This window comes from Cyprinus carpio, chromosome B10 (genome assembly GCF_018340385.1).
Source record: "Cyprinus carpio isolate SPL01 chromosome B10, ASM1834038v1, whole genome shotgun sequence".
Lineage (NCBI taxonomy): Eukaryota > Metazoa > Chordata > Actinopteri > Cypriniformes > Cyprinidae > Cyprinus > Cyprinus carpio.
The window spans coordinates 8,334,841-8,349,236 of record NC_056606.1 but is presented as its reverse complement, the minus strand read 5'-3'; the positions used below and the strand labels follow the sequence as shown (position 1 = coordinate 8,349,236).

General features: G+C 38.1%; 3 protein-coding genes across 5 annotated transcripts in view; 1 reads left to right on the top strand and 2 right to left on the bottom strand.

Moving 5' to 3' along the window:
* Positions 1-1,615, top strand: part of stard7 (StAR-related lipid transfer (START) domain containing 7) — a 10,117-nt gene extending 8,502 nt beyond the window's left edge. Inside the window, exon 8 of the mRNA XM_042732344.1 lies at positions 1-1,615. This exon is cut by the window's left edge and continues 865 nt beyond it. The gene's annotated coding sequence lies outside the window, so the exon portion shown is untranslated.
* Positions 1,616-6,518: 4,903 nt separating this feature from the next.
* On the bottom strand, positions 6,519-11,008 carry drg1 (developmentally regulated GTP binding protein 1). The gene is made up of 9 exons (XM_042732342.1): positions 10,811-11,008; positions 10,469-10,592; positions 10,165-10,340; positions 9,906-9,975; positions 9,266-9,435; positions 8,557-8,687; positions 8,310-8,477; positions 8,006-8,128; positions 6,519-6,877 (listed from the first exon to the last, which is right to left on the bottom strand). The coding sequence occupies exons 1-9, from the start codon at positions 10,847-10,849 to the stop codon at positions 6,778-6,780; spliced, it is 1,101 nt and encodes a 366-aa protein (XP_042588276.1). The 5' UTR covers positions 10,850-11,008; the 3' UTR covers positions 6,519-6,777.
* An 885-nt stretch (positions 11,009-11,893) lies between these two features.
* The window catches only part of LOC109097240 (small conductance calcium-activated potassium channel protein 2-like), a 39,655-nt gene continuing 37,152 nt past the window's right edge, over positions 11,894-14,396 (bottom strand). For 2 of the 3 annotated variants that reach the window (XM_042732341.1, XM_042732338.1), the window contains exon 9: positions 11,894-13,909. In XM_042732341.1, coding sequence (XP_042588275.1) covers positions 13,634-13,909 — 276 coding nt within the window. In that variant the 3' untranslated portion in view covers positions 11,894-13,633. The remainder of the gene's footprint in view (positions 13,910-14,396) is intronic. The other variant, XM_042732340.1, reaches the window with a different exon arrangement.

Below are 14,396 nucleotides of genomic sequence, written 5' to 3'. Positions count from 1 at the left end.
AAAGTGGAAGGACGGAGCACAAGTCAGCATACAAACGCACTGCAGGATGGATTTTGTGCAAGTACAAAGAATTAGGGGGTGTTTTTTTTTTTTTTTGTGATGGGATTGTGTGTGTAATACATGTTTAAAGTAATACAGATGAATTGGTACAGTCAGACTTGGCTTGTTGATGCAGATTACACTGACTTCTAACAACTCTTGTCCTGTTTGGTCTCTATCCCATCGTATGACCTTTATTTCATACTGATGTGTCATACACCAATGAAGTTACAGAGACAGTAGCACATCAGTTTGCTGTGGGGAAAAAAAAAAAGAGTATGTAAATGATCTTAGGTACATGCATGTTTGTTTATGGTCTCTGCAGAGGAACAGTTCAAATGAAAGCAGATCTTTGAATTCCAAGGTCAGATTTTATTTGGTGGATGTGTGCAAATGTATTCATTCATGACATCCAGATGTCCTCTGTTTGAATGAGGTTAGGACTTGATAATGGCGTGCCACTTTTTGTTATATGATTGGTAACTAATTTTCAAAAAAACATTGTTGCACTTGAAATGTGAATGGTCCCGAAGATGCATTGTCCAGTTGATTATATTATGATATCTGTTTTGCATATTCGCACTTATTGAAGGTGTAATTAAACAGTCCTATTTAATCTTGTTCCATATGAAATTGGTTATTTCCCCTTTTTGTTACTATATCTTTGTTTCTTTAATTTAGTCCGAATACCCTTGTTACACCATTCTGTTAAGCTTCATAAAAAGACATGGCCTTAAATGTATTTGTATATGTTTAATACCTAGATTGCACTGCCCTGTTTACATCCCAGGACTCTTTTTGTTTTTTGTTTAAAAAATATATATTTTAAGGCTATGGCAATTATGGTTTCCTATGATTTTTTTTTTTTCTTTTCATGTTTAAAACTATTGTTCGAAGTGGTCAGTCAAAATGTATTTAGAAAGGTCTTGTTATTAAGGAATATTCCAGGATTTTATGCTGTATTGACAACATTTGAGGCATGTTGTTGATTACCACAGATAATAATTTTGATTTGTACCTTAGTTCGAAAAAAAAGGGTTTATTTTTACGAACTGAGGTACAAGTTGAAATATGTATTGTACTAATACAGCATAATTACACTTTTTTTATTTTTTTTTTGCTCCTTGATACATGCAAATACAAATATCCCAGTGTCATATCTTGTTCCGTTTTCCAAAAATAAGTGTTAATTTATTTTTAGTAATTTACATTACTGTCCATCCATCCTTAATATGGTTGTTGAGCGCATTCAGTAATATTTTCTTCCATTTCATCTAAACATCCCATTGAAATCTCAGATATTCACTAGTATACTAAAAAAAAAAGTGCATTTTCTTGGTGTTTGACAATACTCTGCTTATTTGAGTCATAGCATCATGATAAAACTCAACCGCAGTTTAATGTGCTTTATAGCATTTTCTCTTTTTCTAAATTAGAAATGTTCTACTGTAATCTCAAGTGAAATAGTGTATGTATGGATGATTGAGACGCCAGAAGCATGAGTTTGTTTTTTGCTCCAATGTGAAAATGAACCACCTGATTCATTAATTGGTGACAATAAAATAATTTGAAATCAGTCTTGTTTCATTTTTATTAATGTATGCATTGTATAGAAGACTGTGACCTTCAAAAACAGGTCAGTAAATCTGATGATTTAATAGTTTTTAATCATATGCGGCCACGTCTGGGAACAACAGAATAAATGATTAGTCCAATAACATTTCATAGAATGCATTTACTTAATAGTCTACAGTAGTCAGCGTTTGAAGTGGATCAAAAAAGTTACTCAAAGTTGTCCAAGAGCGCATTTTGGTTTTAGGTTTCAGGACAATTTTGCTGAAAGGATTTGATCCGCTTCAAATGTTGACTAGTGTAGATATGTATTATTAATGGTGTTTGCTAAGTAGCATTATCATTGCTCTTATTGAAGGTTAATGTTCTAAATAAGCTGGTAACCTAAATTACAACAAAGCCTCGGTTACACCCTAGAATCGTGTCGACGAGCTTTAAATACCACTCACATTCTCTTTTAAAAATAAATGTAAAAGCCAAGATATGCGTGTTACTGTTGTTCCTGTTCAATATGCACATCACACCCAGTCCACTGACTGCAGTACCTACGTGCAGACGAAATATATAATGTTAGTCGTGATTGTACTGTACTTCAATTATAGTGCGTTTTCATTGTCTGGACTTCTGTAGCATTTATTGATAGATTACATTCATAGTTAGAAACTCATTCATCCATTTTATAGTTGCTATGCATCTTTTTAAACTGCTCAGTGAATCAGTTCACGTGTTCAGAATATATCCATAAGGTGCAGTAAATTATTCTAAAATGTGAACTGGTCTTGTGAATAGGTCGAATCGCCAAAGATTCAATAAATAAAACACTTGTGCACCGGTACACAGATGACAATATCCAAGAGGAGTCCATTACTTCGAAAATGACTGGAGCTGAGCAGTGCAACCTAACATGACCTCTGACGGTAAAACGGAGTGGTTCATTCATCTAGAGACTGACTGTAAGTGGTGCTCTGCAGTGAGCTCCACCCATCATCATGACCTCCCAACTGCATCTAAGATTGCATTTACTCCAGCAAGGCTTACATTACTAAAGCCTTTTTGTCTTACAATCAGATATTTATGTTTCAGTAGTGAAAACGGTGGCTGGTGTGCAGAATTTGTCCACATTTTATGATAAATGAGGATGGAACTGGACTTGGACGTTTTTCATAACTTACTTTCACGTCAATTGTAAAAAATGAACTGATTTTTTACTCTGGGGGTTGGGTACATGTCTCCCTTCTATGTTTATGGTTGTTACGGCTTTCTTCATATATCAATAGGGTATATGAGTAAATTGAAAGGACCTGAATAAATAAGTCAAGCCATGGCATCAGCTTTGCTGAGGAAGTGCGGCTTGGCAATAGAACACTAATTTGACCACAGTGTCACTATTTCCATTTCTTGTTGCACTCATTTTTCTAACCGTAATGATCATGTCAGACTCAACAAACAAAACAACACAATGAGTTTTATTCTCTTTAAAATATTCTTGTTTGGGACAAGAAATGTACACTTCAACAGACTGATCTAAGAAGAAAAGAGCAGAAGAAAAACCTGGTAGGGAGTGCACACAAGTCTCCAAAGTGCTTGGCACAACCATGGACAGAAAGGGAACTGCATGGTTAGATCAAGCACAATGGTGTCCTGGGCAAAGTCATAAAGTCAGCGGAAACTTGTTCAAGGTATGGATCAGTCACAAAAGACAGGACGGAACTGTCCATGTACATTAAAATCCTGTTTAAAATCAGGCAGAATACGAGGGTCATCTGGGAAAAGGTCAAGGCTCCAAGTTTACGTAAGGTGGAACCTCAGTCAGAGATCACTAATTTAAAAAGACCAACAAAAGATCTAGTTGTCATCAAGAGTCTTCTTCAGCCATCCTTAGGTGTTGTACCTATTCTCAAAAAAGAGAGGTTTCCAAAATCTGGAAATTACTGGAAATCGAGAAGAGCAGTATCATAGAGGTTGGTGCAGGTGATTACCGAGAGCGACATAATGGGAGACGGGTGGAAAAGGTGTTCGTGATAGACTGCAACTAAGGATGTCTGCAAAATTAAAAAAGAAAAAAAGATTAGTCATAGGTCACGTTCTCACTGCAGAGATTCGCAGGCACCGCCCTTCCTGCGCAAAAACTGCGACAAACCCCACCCTCGCCGAAAATGGTACACCTCCCCAGTACCTATGCCTGATGACCAGTCGACAAAACTGTAAATTTTCAAAAATTTCAGTAGAATAATGAACTGGAACTCAAGAGAACTTGAGAATGGAGGTTAACAAACGAGAGTGGTTTGGTAATCAAACGAGTTTGCTGTCATTCAATTGTTCAGAGGTTTTCAAAAAATCTATAGAAACAGAGTTTGTCGAAGCAATGGTTGTCTTGTTAAGGGACATCAGTAGCTCCCTAGCTTCTTGACTCGCTCAAATAGACTGCTCTATGGGCAAATAAGAATAGACCACCAATGTCATTTTCTTTCACTGCCAATATCCCACAACATCACAGCCAATGTCTTCTATCCCACAACATCTGGACCTTAGGGCCAATTCTTAACTTGTTCCTGCAAAACCTCTTGTGGTAACACTTACCAAGGTATCCCAGAGTATCTCTTCCAAAAACCTGCCTAGATTCTGCCCATCCATCTGGGTGGTAATCATATTACCCCATACTTGCCATGCCCCATGGGACATTTTAGTGGGAATGGGAAGGATGGGTGCGCTAATCAACTCTAAAGGTCGGACAACTGAACCACTTAGCATGATGAAATGAGAAGAAACAAACATTATTAAGGATGATGTTGGAGATGGTGGTAGAGAATGAAGGATGAGGATCAGACAGAACAAATAAAATATGAAGGGACAATGGCATTGTCTTAACCTATATTCTTCGACCAGTTGATCAGTTCCCTCTTGAATCTTTCCTTTTAAGCATCTTACAAATTTGGAGCAAATACTACATCTTACCCAGTTCGTTCAGTCGTAGCATATTTTGTCCCCCTCTTGCACAATACTCTTGGAAAATCTGCTACCTTGAAGGAGACTTGTCCAAAAGGCTTAAAATAAATTTCTAGAGTGCATTGGAACTGTTCTAAGGAGTTCTGTAAGAAGAAAAGAAGAAAGGTTAAGACAAAAATCAACTTGCGCATTTAGGACTCTCACCTCAATCTTGAAGAGGACCATCTACAAGAGGTCTTGTAGAGGACCTTCCAACAGGTTCCCACAGGGATGGATGTCCTCAAGGCAAATCTTCAAACCGAGACCAATGCCTCTCACTTTATCGGCGACTAAGATCATCTGAGAGAGCTGCTGTTCTGAGCTGGGCGTCTGGACTGGACCTGTTTGCCGAACTGAAGGCAAACTGTCCAGGATGTCTCTCCTCCAACACCCCCATACTCCGCCCCTCCCTCCGCCCCGTGGGGGGGGGGTTGCACAATATCACACAGGATAGGTGGTTTGCCGAAGAGAAGTTGGGTGGTGTGGGCCAGGGTACGTGTCATTGGGAGGGGGTAGAGGGTCCAGTTCCGCAATTCATAAATATTAATACAGAGTCCTCCCTCTTGAGGAGGGGGTAAATTCTTTAATTTTGTTAGAGGGGGAAGCGCTTTATTCACTTAATGGCTTTTATTAGTGCCCAGACTTCAACTCTTTCATTAGCTAAAGTGCTGCTATAATTTACAGGGGAAAGTGCAGCAGGGGGAGATGGGTGGGGGAAGGGCGGAGCTTGATGGGTGAGCACTGGCTCTTCTGCCATAGGCATACGTCCCTACCACCTTAAAAAAAAGTCTCAGATCAATGCCTGAATCTGCTTCCATTTCATCCCCATGAACCCAATAACCCCACCAAAAGAAACAAACAACAGACTTTACGCTTTTGCTGATGCTGCGCTTTGAATTCTCATTGATAACTTTCTGCATCTTTCAATTATGCTTTCTTTGAGAAAATTATTTATTGTATTGTCCACATTAGCTATTGTTCTGTGAACAGGGTGATTGGTAAGAAGCTTTTTAATCCATCATTTTGAATAAGAATAGACCTTCTTTTTTTCAGAAGCAAGAACACCAAAGTACCCAGTACATCACCTTTTCTAGATGTTTTTGAAAAGGTAGTTCATTTTACTGTGTAATTTCAGCTGATTTATTGGAGAAACGGCTTGGCACTGCCGCAGCTGCTGAAAAGTAGAATGCCCAATAACGAAAAAGAAACTGCAGTGTGAAACAGATGTAAAAAGTCATCATAAAAGGTCTTTTTTTAGGGTTTCAACAGCTTCTGATGAATTTATTTCCATGTTGTTCGTGATTATTAAACGAGTCATTTAAAGAAGTATTTTTATAGAGATTGTCACATGATTAATAACTGTTCAAGGAAGCTTGAAATACATATATCCACTATACTATTTTATACATTTTAATTAGTATTACAGGTCTGATAAATTGTAATTTAAAAATTCAAAATGTCTGTTTTCCATACCTGTTGGAAATGCATTTTCGCAAGGTACTTATGACACTAGAAATGTTTATTTTTTTTTAATTGTAGTGTTCTTATATCAACTCAAATGCAAAGGCTTTTTGGCTGATTAACCTTTGGGGTGGCTTGCACCTATCGCACATTCATAATGTCAGATGTCCCTAGTGAGTGGGGCAGTTTAAGGGCATGAGTGCTTCTGACTGGGTGCGTGTCATTCCTTGTCTGATTCATCCGCTAAGTGGCCTGGTTATCCTGAGTGATTGATTGTCACAGAGGGGGAGGGTATAATATCCAGCCACTAGACTACTGGATTAAACCATGTCAAGTGCTGGTTACTGACTGACTAGATATCTCAGTTCATTTTGTTCATCAAATAACCAGTGCTAACAATTTAACAAAAAGACTTGATCAAATGTTTTGTGTCAAGCATCAGCGTCACATTTAGACATCCATGGATTTGTACACTGGTTTTTATTGAAGTTCACTTTATTTTGCAGCCCACAGATGCACTTAATCTATAACTTGCATTCAAGATATTGTGATGCCGATCCAACCATAAGGAGACCTATTTAATTTACTGAATGAATCTGTGATATTTACAATCAAAAATAAAAATGAAGAAACAACAATGGTGCCATGGGAACCTTCGGGGCATTTGCAAATGTCTTGTTTCTTATGTGAAGTGTAATGAACATGCAATCATCAGTTCTTTTATTTCTTGACCAGCTGGATTACATCCTCATCTTCTAGCACATGGTCTTTGCCGACTTTCTGCGGGTTATGCTTCACCGACGACCCCCACACCAATGCACTGCAGAGAGAAGAGAGAGATGATGCTAGGCACGTTTCGATACAGGAGTATTGTACAAAAGATTTACACATTTAAATCTAAATTTTAAATATCTCTATTTACTGACATGTCATATTTTAGAAAATCTGCAACAAATTTATTCTGACATGAAAGTCTTTGATAGTTTAGTTTGTCTCAAAAAAACAAAAAACAAAAAAAAAACCAGTGACAGATGTAGGCGAGCCGTACAATAACCACAGCAAATATAGTGTTTCGGCAGAAACTATTTACCCTAATAAATTTTTTTAAAGGCATCTTAAAGTTGACTGTTGATTGGATGTGACACTTTACAAATCAGTGTTATTATTGTTAAGTAAAACTACTCAAAATAATTTTAACATAAAAAAAACCCAAAAAAAATATTAAATATCAGATAAAAAAAAAACCTTGAATGAAATTTAGAAATGACTTGGTTATTTATTAAGTAACTAAGTTCAAGTAATAAAACTAAACAGAAATATGAAAAAAAGAGAAAAGCACAAAATTACTAGAACAAAACCCCTAAATTTTGAAGTGAATATCTAAAAAAGCCCATTAAAATATTAATAGTATAAAAGCACATGAATGCTACAAAAACAATGGTGTTATAAATAGAAACAAAAATTCATAAGAGACTAAATTTAAGGACAAATCTAAAATAAATATCAAATATCAATTTATCAACATAAGAGAGATGCAATTTCAAGGCAATTTTTTTTTAAACAAAATTAAGGCCTCACAGGCTGAATTTAGGAACAAAGCCTTCTCAAAAGAAGGGAATAACACACTGTACACTGTAACCTTGGATGTGAGTTTACTGTGCTCATGTGAGAAATAAAGATAACTAGTGCTGCAATTAGATCAGAGCCTTTTGCTATCAGGAATTTAAATCAGATCTTATTCTCTGGTTCTCAACACAAATGAACAATGACGTACAGCATAAAGGGAAATCCATAATCACTTTACATTCTACCTGACCACTTATGGCTTCAATGCAGTCTTTACTAAATGAAAACAAAATCAATGACATCACCCGTCTCAGTCCATAGGTGGAACATAATCATTTAAAAAAAATACACAAGTCTCCTTGAATGTTTTGAAGTCACTTACTATTTCAATTCTTTAATGAGGTTTTTGTGAATCTTTAAGCAGAAGTCCTCAACAGATGTCTTCCCATCTGGAAGTACTACAGGTGAGGTATAATCAGGAAGCTGTCCTTTTGGCTTTGTGTAGCTGTGAATCATCAGTCAGAGATATAATACATTCTGCTGTGGTTTTATGAAACAGTGCTTATTGTAAACTTCTGAAGACAGAACATTATGATATGTTCTAAGTATGCAACTAAATCATGCCAATCATTAGCCAAATTCTAAACGTGCCCTCCCAGAATGCATTGCAGGAACATGCGACTCACATGCGGACTAGATGCAGGTAGTCCCAGATCTTTTCCAACAGGTCGTCAAAGTTCCAGCGGTGGTGAGCTGAGATTGGCACGCAGTGAGGGATTTTGTAGATAACATCCAGCTCCTCGATGGAGATCTGGTCAATTTTGTTGAGTACATAGATGCAGGGGATGTAAACCCTGGAGAGGAGAGTACGAACCGTGTGAATAATCTCTTCTAAATGGGAATGACTGAGTACGGATGTGAAGATGCTCCTACCGGTTTCCCTCCACCACGTCAATGAGGTCATCAGCTGTAGCGTCGCTTCGAAGCGTTATATCTGCGTTGTGGATCTTATACTCGGAAAGAATGCTTTTCACAGTCTCAGCGTCCAGCTCACTTTGAGCACACTAAAACAAAAGCATGACGACAACTGTAAACATGACTGATCTGACTGATGTCACTAAATGAAAATTAACACTCTACTGCAAACCTAAGATGTAAATAAAATAGGTTTGTAATGAAGAAAGTCAAATCTGATCTGCTGTTCCATGTGATCCATGCCAGCTTCAAATTTCAAATGTTTTTGATTAAATATTTCAAAGACATTTAGCATTTACTTAAATATTTACCATTTATTATTGAATTAAGATAGAAACAAAGTCTAATGAATTCTGCCAATTAGTAGTTAGTGCTAAACTAATGTAAATTATAATAAACTGCTTTAATAGAAATATGTCACTGAAATAAAGTCACTCAATTTTTAAAATATTCCAATAAATTAACACCTCTTTGATTAATTTTAAATGAATATTGTTATATTTCTGTTCACACACCTCCGGCTAATATGCCTAAAAGGTTTCTCCCTAAACCATATTTTTTTTTACATTTTATACATGTTCATTTTATGTAAGAAAAGTGAGCCAAACTTTAACAATGCGTCTTATAAATGTATGCGATAGAGGGTAAAAGCACTCTGAAATCGTACAGTTGCGGTGAAGTTGATTCCACCCTTGTCTTTCTTCTTGAAGCCAATATTGGGTGGTTGCTTGTTGAGCCGGATGCCAAAACCTTCCAACTCGTGTTCAATGAGCTTCTTGTGTCCAAGGGGCTTCAGAACGTCCAAGACGATCAGGATGAGGTTGCAAGTGCGAGCAACTGTAGGAAGGAGGTGAGGTCAGGGAGAGTGAATGTGATTGGTAATACAGAACAACAGCTCCAAAAAAAAAATAAAATGCTGACAAAATAAACAGCCTCAGAAAAAAAAAATTTCTATTACAAATTACTCAAACCCAAAACAACAATATTAATTCATCAGAACAGATTTGGATAAAGTATTTTTAACCGGAAACAATAGTTTGAAGTTAGTATCGCCTAAATTATGGATTCATTCATACAAGACATTCATTGATTGTCTGGAGAGGTGTGGATTATTGTGATGTTTTTATCAGCTGTTTGGACTCTCATTCTGACGGCACCCATTCACTGCAGAGGATCCACTGGTGAGCAAGTGATACAATGGAAAATTTCTCCAAATATGTTTTGATTAAGAAACAAAATCTGCATCTTGGATGGCCTGAGGGGGAACAAATTTTAATTTTTGGATGAAATATTCCTTAAGTAGTTACCAGCAATGACTTGTCGTCCTCTTCCCTTGCCGTCTTTCGCCCCCTCGATGATACCTGGGAGATCCAGAAGCTAATAAAACATATGAGTCATGAAATTAAAAATGGCCTCATTCGACAAAACAGCTAAGTGTTGCAAACCCACATTTCAGGATGTTTCAGGCAGGAGGAAAGGCCCTCAACAACCCATTTTGACAGAAAACGCTGCATTAAGTACAAATAATTGTCATGGTATACGATGCACTAGTACAAAGAGTTTCACCTGAATTTTGGCTCCTTTATACCGGATCACTCCCGGTACAGTTGTCAGCGTGGTGAACTCATACGCAGCGACCTCAGAGTACACGCCAGCCAAGTTACTCAGAAGAGTGGATTTGCCCACTGACGGGAAGCCCACAAATCCTATTCGGGCATCACCGGTTTTTGCCACATCGAAACCTGCAGGAAAAACAAAGCAGTAACAGAGCACAATTTAATCACTCAGGAGCTCCTCATAAAAACAGGTGCATGAAGCTCCAGAGGTGAGATACTGTAGCATCTGTGTGTGATGATGGTGCAGTACCAACCCTCTCCAGTGCCTCCTCCGCTGCCTCCTTTAGGAGTGATGAGCTCTCTCCTCAGTTTGGCTAATCTAGCCTTCAGCAAACCCAGATGATGAGCTGTGGCCTTATTCTTCTGAGTACGAGCCATCTGCAGGACACAAACAATTCAGAAAACCATGTATTTACTATGACAGTGTCAAAATAACGATTGACTTTTTTCAGCTTTCATTATGATGTAACAGTTAAAAGCTCAGTTCATTGAATCTCAAGTTCGTTTCTGAAGTCCAGCTGGATTCACTGTTGAATGGGTTTGGCGCTAAAGTGCTAACGGCTAGTTTTCATATATTAGTATTCGTGTCAACCCACCTCGTTCTCGATTTCGGCTATTTTGGCGAGTAAACTCATTTTGGCGTTGGTCCTTTCGAAACCGTCACTTGAAAAATAAAAAGTTGATGTTACTTAATCGGTTATACAGCTTGTTGGCTCAAAAGCACACCGTTGTCATGCTTTGCCATGAGTTCACGGCACGCCACGCGCAGTCGTCGTCAGTCCTCGCGACCTCCCACCTATAACCATCTAATACAAAAGGAATATCCAGCTTAAATGTCAAAACACACAAAGTACTATACTTACAGCAGAGAGCAAGGAAGCTTCTATACTCTTTGCTTACAGTTCTTCTTTTTTTTCCTGAGATGTTTCGGAATATCCAGCTTAAATGTCAAAACAGACAGTGTTCTGATAAAAATAATAATAATAATAATAATAATAAAAAAAAGGCTCTGTTTCTGCATGCATGTGCATTGTGAAGCTCGACACTCGAAACTTATTTATATTGTGAATAATAATAAGTTAATACTAATTATATTGTGAACAATAAACTAAAATAATGTGAATTCGAAATGATTAATTTCAGATATGTATGTATTCGTGGCATCATAACTTTTTGTTACATAAAACAAACCGTCAACGTTCTAAAATAGCAAAATCATTGACGAAAAGACAAGTGATCGGGGACTGTAATTGTTAGCCAATCACAGAACCTGGAGGCGGCACTCAACCAATAGCGTGGGCTTTGGGGCGGGACTATTTTGTAAGCAGCAGGAGAGCAGAGCCGTTGTTGTATGTGCAAGCTAAAAATGCTGCTTTATCAGGCCTATTAATAAATTAGTGTACATAGTACATTTGAGATCATTATTTTTCATCCTCAAGTGTATTGCATTATAATATAATGTCAAATGTTTCATAGTGATCGTTTCTAGTGCACTACAATGTAAAATATAAATACTACACCTTAGCATTTCCATGTAAATAGTGTGTTGAGCTAAATAAACTTGATTGGACAAAAAAAATGTACATTTTACAGCCTATATCTGCTAACTGTTATATAGGAAACCTCAAAGCTAACACAACTCACTACTGCATTACACATAAAACATCCATACTCAAACACCACACACTTAATTTTCTGTTAAATAGTTTCATTTTATTGTTTATATTCATTTTGCATACAGTATTTAATCACTCATAGTTTCTATGTTGGTGAAATTGCTGGATCCACCACTGTTTCATTAGGTTCTGTAACCCTGGGATGTGTTGTTGCTGGGCCAGGTCATGAAATGCACCAATATATCCAACATTAACCCATCATATATCTTCAGAATCTAAAGTGCACAGATCTATCAATAACATGCTATCAATAAATGATAGTAAAGTATGGTGATCGCTCCTACAATAAATAGTCTTGTGGTAATCAATTCTTTGCATCAGACAGACATTTGTGTTTACATTCTGAAAGGCGTGAGACCGATTGATCGGACAATAAGCATGAGACTTCTTTATTTTGATTTGTGCTGTGGAGTTGTTTGACCTTTAACACCAGAAAACAAGCTGAATTCACAGGGCCATCCCAGAGAAATCCATTACAGTACAATAGCACGGCTTACTGGGAAATCTTAAGATCTTCCACAGTACCATCCGTTTCCTTTCTTTCTACTCATTTTGAAAGCTTTGGTTCTACATTCCATGTCCACACTCGAGTACAGTTCTTTACCACACATCCTTTGAGAAAGACATACGCATTTGGAGGTGTGCTTATCCTCGTTGAAATACAAAAATAGGCATTTCCAAACATATACAAGATAGCTGCTGCTCTTAAACAGATCTACGTCAATAAATAGCATCCGGTAGATCTCGTCTCGTTTTGAAGACCGTTTAAGCGTAAAGCACACAGTGAGCCGAGAGAGTTTCCCCTCAGCTACACTATAAAGATACATCAATCGCTGTTGGAACTAATGGAGACGTTGGTGCAATAACAGCAGCGATCTAACATCTACACTGTAAGCACAGTCCTTTCAGTCGAGGTCTCATTTGCTGCCCTTGCAGTAGCCTACACAATCATTATCTTTGTACATTCTGGCCATTATCCTATGACTGAAGGTGACTTTCTATTTGAATGAGCAACATAAATTCATATTATAGTCAGTAAGCATTGAAGTGCATTGATAAAAAGTGCAAGTATAGATTCAGATGCATTCATTTTTGAGAGGAGTAAATTGTTTGCAACATGGCCCCCGGAATAGTCACTTTTAGAGGGCTTACAACAGAAGATCACTACAGCTGATGCCGTTTCCTAACCTAAAAGATATATGCTTTCCTTTCAAAGTGTAAATCTAGGGTTTTCGCTATTTGGACAGGACGGGGAGGCATTCCTCATCTGCCCCCGTCTCGGGTCAGACATGCTATTAGTTCCTCAATAAAGAGTTATTAATGCCTGTTGATTCAAAGAACAGGTCAGATCTCATTCACATACGCAGAGACAGACAATTCAGTAGGAAGCACTAGTCTGGCACTATTCGGTGCCGTTTGAGGTCGTCACATTGCTTTCCTGAATTAAGTCCCCCGGGAGGACTTGCTCACCTGATATCTTTCCATCATTAGTTACTGAGAAAAGTCTCTCTGTGATCCTGTCAACAGAGAAACAGCATCATTTATTGAGGTAAAAAAAAAAAAAAAAATCGACAAGATATGTATGGAGGTTTCCATTTCAACCACATTATCCCCAGTAACCTCTGATGGTGACATCAGAATTTGGATAATACTTTATTGAAACCATAAGGCTTTACAGTAAAATGCAACTTGGCCATATGATGGCGAAAGTCTTCTCCGGAGACGCCGGCTGGGCTGGCAGCCCTAGCTGCTCTCGGAGGATGTGGGCGGCGCAGTGGAAGACGATCGGCGCCGGGAGACAGACTGCGAGCGCTCGTGGCAGTGTTTGTCATACGGCTGGAGTTGCACCTCCAGGAAGTCCCGGTGTTGCTGGCTGATCACCTGACTGATGAGGCCTGGAAGCGCCTGTAAGTTGCTGAGCAACGTCTCCAGTTTGGTCTCCAGGAGTGCAATCCTCTTCTCCATGTCCTCGCCCCGCTCGTTCAGGTCCGAGACCAGGTCGTACATGATGTTTTGAGTCTGAGGTGAAGCGAGGGAGAGGTTATAATTAACAGAGATTCGTAAATGATCATGTTTTGTAAGCCTAGCGCTGCGTGATCAGGTTTTTATAAACGTCTTTTAAAAGATGACAAAATCAGTCATGTCACAAAGGACATGTCAAACCCTGCTGCATGTGGCAGGTGCTCTAAAAAGCACTCGGGTGATGGATTGCCCTGATGAGAAATGAAGTGTACCGTCCATATTTTTAGACATCTCAATTCCCAGTACTAACGACATAAAAGGTCTTTCATGACATTGCATCATGCGCACAAACTTCAAACTCAGACATCTTGTTACAAGCAACTCAGTGTACATAACAAACATTAAAAGACACTAGAAACTTTTATTTTAGCATTGTTATCAACTGCAAATTCACTTTCAACTGCGAGACAATGCTTGCTATTTGCTCAGAATTGCTAAGGTGTTGCTATGCATTGCTACGATGTAGAGACAGACTGATGATCAG